Genomic DNA, 6,000 nt, shown 5'->3' on the forward strand with positions numbered 1-6,000 from the left:
CCTAATCTGATTACAGCATACATTTATTGTTTACCTTAATACTGTTTGTGTCCATGAGCAAGAATGTAAACACCAAGAAAACAGGGGCTGCCCTGACCAATACTGCATCCCCAGCACTCAGCGTCGCCTCTAGCACTTAGTGGCTGCTAAATGTATACTTGATATACAGTACTTGAGTGAATGAATAGTCGGTAAAGAGTATCACACCACTCCTGAAATGCTAGTCTTTGACAATGAACTATGATCCATACAATGTGTGTAGCTCAGCCATGTGGCAAAATTGTCACTGTAAAAGACCTAATTATCGCATTCCTTTTGAAATTGACTAAGATAATAATTGGCGTATCTAAAAATAATTAGCCCAAACAATTCTTCAAAATCATTTTAATATAGTCCATTTAATACCAATGCTTTCCTAAAATGTAATCTGTGAGAAAGAACAATTATCCAGTTGGGAAATGGAGTCTTCAATGATTCATCCTTCAATATGATTTCTTTAATACTGTCGATTTTATGTCCACCTGATTTCAGTCATTTTTTGTACTGTTCCTCCGCGTGCAGTAGAGAATCTGCTTTTTAAGGCATCTTTCAGATCTGATTCACCACTCCTTAAAGAAAAATATATACAATGTACCACCCTTAGATGGAAAATTTCTTGGGGATCTCCTATATGAAATCAGTTGCAGAAATAGGGCCAGTGAGACATGAAACACAAGATTTCAGAAGTCTCTAATAACAACCACTAGGCCCACGTTGCAAAGAACAACTTTTTTCGGTGATGACTCATAAATTATGATCCCTACATATAAGCTCATGAGGAGCTAATGAAACGAATTTGTCTCATCATGTGGAAAACTGTGGTCCTTCTGGCCAAGCACAAAACACCAAGTTTTAAACGCGCCCACGTTTTGCTTAATTCGGGACTTCCAGCGGGCATTAGCACTTTTCCCTTACAGTCTATTTAAACGCCCTAGGAAAACAAATACCATCGCCTTGGCAGGCGGTCCCCGCACAGACAGACCTAGCTCCAGCCACATACAGATGTGTCTGGTGGGCTGAAGTAAACAAATGACAGGAAAGCTAATGCTGCTTTTCAAGATTAACGTGCATTCCCAGACACAAGACTGCCACCTGGACACACGGCTGGAAACGGGAGAGCTCGTGCCTCTCAGAGGAGAAAATGGAGAGAATTTCAACAGTACTTATTTAAAGTTTCCACCTTCACACACGCCCCTTTCCCCCAGCGCGGGGTCGAGGACTCGGCCCTGCCAGCGGCGCGAGGAAATCTGCACTTGACTTCCGTCCTCTCCCAGGCGGGAATGAGCGCTGCCCGCCCCGGCCGAGACCCTTCCTTCCTGCCCGCCGACCCCCACCCCTCCCGGGGACCCCTCCCGCTCGGCGCGCGACCAGAAGGAAATGGAGCCCGCCCGGCTCCGCGCCCCCTCCCCGGCGACCCCGGCCCGGGGCCGCGCTCCGGCTCGCGCGCGCCCACCCCTCACCCGGGCACAGGCCGGGCGCGCCTCGGCCCTCGTCCTCGCGTCCCGAGCGGAACCCAGCAGTTCAGCCGGGGGCTCCCAGAGGCTGGTGCCCGCCCCACGCCGCGTCTGGCACGGTCGCCCCCTCACCGCTACCCTCACGCCGCCCTGGCCCACCAGGCGGCGCCCCCTCCCCAGCCGCCTGGGCCGCTCACCCCCGCGCTCCCCGCCTGCGCGCCGTCCAACCGCCCCCGCCCGGGCCGCCCAGCCCGCCCAGCCCGCCCCGGCGCTAGGCCCCGCGGGCGGCCACTGGGAGAGGCGGGTCCAGCGCCGCCCGCCAGCCCGAGAGGTCCCGGCTGCCCCCTCCGCCCGCGCGCCGCCACCTACCATGGTACAGATGGAGGCGAATTTGGAGACTGTCATTAGGATTTCCATCCGGCCAGCGCCATCTTCCACCCAATCACAGCGGCGGCGGCGGGCGGGGGAGGAGGGGAGCCGGGCCGCCCGCTCGCACCGCAGCCCGCGGGCGGACCCCTAGCCGCCGCGGACCCACGCACCGAGCCCGCTGGGCCGCCGCTGCCGTCGTCGCCGCCGGCGCTCAGGCACTCCCGGCCTCGGGCCCCAGCCCCCGCCTGCCGGCCGCCGGCCCGCCCCCGGCTCCGCCCCAGCGCAGGGCGCAGCCGCTGCCTCCGGGCCCGCGCCTGCACGCGAAGCCGCCCACCGCCCACCCCTCCCAGCACACAGGGGAGCGGGCTCCGCCGAGGCCCTAATGCCCGGCCTGCCAGGCAGCGGCGCGGCCCGGCGGCGCAGCCCCGCCCACCCCTCGGCGCCCCCTCCGCGGCCCGCGAGCGCGAGCCGGGGAACTCCGGTCCGGCCCCACCCCGCGCGCGGCAGAGGGCAGGACCGAAGGCGGTCACCGCCTCCTGCCCGCGTCCCTGGGGTCCTAGAGCCGAGCGCCCAGAGGCCCCGCGTAGGAAGGGGCGCGGCTGGGAGGCGCGGGGGTGGCGGCGGCGATCTGGGAGAACCCTGGAGGGGACTAGCTGCGACACCCACCGCGGGCGAGGGGACGGCGAGTCCCCGCTGCCTAAACAGAAAACGGAGGCCATGATCTGGGTAACTACGGGCGGAGTGGGAGGAAACCTGCTCTGTACAGTTAAGATAACCCAGGTATGCGTCCCAAGCACTTGGTTTGTTTCTTTTTACGTATATTGGATGAATCACCGGAGTCAAACACAACTTAGAAAAAGACAAAATAATTAAACAAAAATGAAGAGGCAAAAAACAAATTACACATGTTTAACTCTTTGAATTAAGAAGAAAGATAAGTAATGGGGGAAGGAGAGGAGCGAATCCTGTTGGCCTGTTGGCGATAAATTTATAATAAGCTTCTAAATATCTGCACATTGAGCTGCAAAATAGGGAGGATCTCAAGCCAGCAGTGATGATGATATTGCCAGAGACAGGAAGCCCGCCAGCAAGAAAAATGCCCTGTGAGAAATCCTTAGCCAGTGCTGGCTACTGGCATGGGTAGTTCCTCTTTTCTTCTTTTATAAAATTCATATTTGCACCCTGTTCTTCATGCCTGGCAGCTCAGCTTTATTTTTTCCTATCTGAGAAAGTAGTTCAAGTGAGTAGAATAACTTCATAAATTATTATGTTAGAAAGCTTGTGATATTTTCTGATTGGTGAACTCGTGATGGGGTACTTTTCTGGGTAACCCTAATTCAGTGGGGTTGAGGATCTGAATTCAGGCAGAGCTGTAAAATCAGAAATGCCTCACCTCAAGGGTTCAAAGCACTCAAAAACAAAAAGCATTCAAACAAAATTTAAGCGAAAAATAGACTTCTGTTACATGAATACTGTTTCCATAGTGATTCCATTATAAGCTTGCTTGGGGGGGAATACAGATTGAATATAGCCAAGCCCCATGGTAGCCAGCCTGGATCTCCAAGCGCCTGCCTCCATGGAAGCCAAAAGCCCTGATACCCCAGCCAGGGGCTTTCCTCTCTAGACTTGCAAGCATCACCCACCTGAATTCTTTCTTGCTCTTTTCTACCCCCTGTTTGGACAAGGGTTTCTACATCTTAGACCTCTAGGGCCTACCTGGGCCTTGTCGGAGTGTCACCATGCCCGTCTGTGTGCCCGTCCTGATAAATAGCTGTGGTCATCCTGTCCTTCCCACTTGCTGTTCTATTCCAGCAAACAGGTCTGACGTGCCAGAATTTTAGACCTGCCTCCATCCCGCTAACCACCCATATGCCTCCTTGTCCATTAATCCGAACATGTCACAGGAACAAAAGCCACTGGCTTTACATGTAAGTTTATATAAGAACAAGGCCTTTCTAAAATGAATTTCTAGTCTGGGTATGGTGGCTCACACCTGTAATTCCAGCACTTTGGGAGGCCAAGGCAGGTGGATCACTTGAGGTCAGGAGTTGGAGACCAGCCTGGCCAACATGGTGAAATCTCGTCTCTACTAAAATACAAAAATTAGCCGGGCATAGCAGTGCACACCTGTAATCCCAGCTACTCAGGAGACTGAGGCATGAGAATAGATTGGATCCTGGAGGTGGAGATTGCAGTGAACTGGGATTGTGCCACTGCACCCCAGCCTGGATGACACAGTGAGACTCTCTCAAAAATAAATTAATTAATTAATTTCTAGGCTGGGCACAGTGGCTCAGGCCTGTAATTCCAGCACTTTGGGAGGCTGAGGCAGGAGGATGGCTTCCAACTTCCTTGAAACCAGGGAGTTCAAGACCAGCCTGGGCAACATAGTGAGACCTTGTCTCTACTAAAAATAAAAATAAATAAGTCGTGCATGGTGGCGCATACCTATAGTCCCAGCTACTTGGCAGGCGAAGTAGGAGGCTCGAGATATCCAGGTTGCAGTGAGATATCCAGGTTGCTCGAGATATCCAGGTTGCAGTGAGCCATGATTGAACCACTGCACTGTAGCCTGAGCGACAGACCGAAACAAATACAGCACAGTGGCTCTCGCCTGTTGTAATCCCAGCACTTTGGGAGGCCAAGGCAGGTGGATCACTTGAGGTCAGGAGTTTGAGACCAGCCTGGCCAACGTGGAGAAAGCCTATCTCTACTAAAACTACAAAAATTATTTGGGCATGGTGGCGAGTACCTGTAATCCAAGCTACTAGGGAGGCTGAGGCAGGAGAATCGCATGAACCTGGGAAAAACCAGTGAGCCGAGATCGTGCTGCTGCATTCCAGCTTGGGCGACAGAGCAAGATTCCGTCTCAAAAATTAAATTTAATTTAATTTAATTTTAAAAAGTAAAATGGATTTCTGATAGAATTATCTGGAGTCATGTCTAGTTGATGTTGGAGCCATCTAAATTCACAGGTAAAGTCATGAAACCTAATCACAGAGCCTCACAATGCCTTGTCTCCACAGCCTATGGTCGATTGGAGAGGCACAAACATAAGAGACATTCTTGAATCTATGTGCTAGGTGTTGTACTGAGTGTTCTTTACCATATGTAATGCAGTTGGAGAATAAGTTTGGCTGAAACTCCACACTTTTGCACCCTGAGCTTGGAAAGGGTAATCTGGCTTTAGAACACAGCTTTACACAGCTGTGTAATCAGCTTTACAAAGAGCTTCCCTGTGCCTAGCAAAAGATGAGTTTGTGTACAACTGACTCCTTTTCGGCCTTCTTGAATATGCAAACTACAAAATATGCCCAGATGCCTCAGGGACCAGGCAAGTAAATGAACTATGTCCAACCTTAATCCATTTAGTCAGCACAGCATTTTATAATTTTTTCATTTGCATACTGTTACACAATCCTACACTCTCCAGTTCCTTACAGTCTGCCTCAAATTTTCCTTTCCTCATTCTGTTCAACAGTTTAACATAAGTCACTTGATTATATAGTTCTGCTACCTCTTTTCTCCCTGAAGGCATGTGGGTTTATACCAGCTCACATAAATGAGTGAAGCTTTGCTTGTGATGGGTTGGGAAAGAAAGTGGTGGGGAGTGGTCCAAGAAGGGGTGTAAACATTTTATCTAATCCTCACGACAACCTAATGAAGCAGGTGTGACGATTATCCCCACATTTAGATGAGGAAACCAAGGCACAGAGATAACTTTTCCAGGGTTGCACAACTAACTAGTAAGCAATGGAACCAAGGTTTGAACCTAGCTCCAGGAGCCACACCTGTGTCCACTCTACTACACTAGCTTTATAAAAGTATTTTATTTTGATTCTGACAGGATGAGGTTGAGAGGCACGACTCCTTTTGGACTTGCATGAAGGTTTAAGCTACAAAAAAAAAAAAAAATACTCAAATAGATACTTCTTTGTTTCATTTTCCTCATCTGGAAAATAAGGGTAATAATTATGTTACAACGATAAAACATGTTTCAAATAGTGCCTGGCGCTCAACACAAAATGGAGAGCTTAGAATGGATATTCAAAGTCAACATTTTAAAAGTTGGGGGACCACGCGCAGTGGCTCACGCCTGTAATCCCAGCACTTTGGGAGGCCGAGGCAGGCAAATCAC

General features: G+C 50.9%; 1 protein-coding gene across 2 annotated transcripts in view; it reads right to left on the minus strand.

Moving 5' to 3' along the window:
• USP12 (ubiquitin specific peptidase 12) overlaps window positions 1–2,191 on the minus strand; it is a 132,464-nt gene extending 130,273 nt beyond the window's left edge. The window contains exon 1 of one of the 2 annotated variants that reach the window (XM_063650719.1): window positions 1,863–2,191. In XM_063650719.1, coding sequence (XP_063506789.1) covers window positions 1,863–1,910 — 48 coding nt within the window. In that variant the 5' untranslated portion in view covers window positions 1,911–2,191. The remainder of the gene's footprint in view (window positions 1–1,862) is intronic. The other variant, XM_054446109.2, reaches the window with a different exon arrangement.
• Between the last annotated feature and the right edge of the window lie 3,809 nt (window positions 2,192–6,000).

Source organism: Pongo pygmaeus, chromosome 14, assembly GCF_028885625.2.
Source record: "Pongo pygmaeus isolate AG05252 chromosome 14, NHGRI_mPonPyg2-v2.0_pri, whole genome shotgun sequence".
Taxonomy (NCBI): domain Eukaryota; kingdom Metazoa; phylum Chordata; class Mammalia; order Primates; family Hominidae; genus Pongo; species Pongo pygmaeus.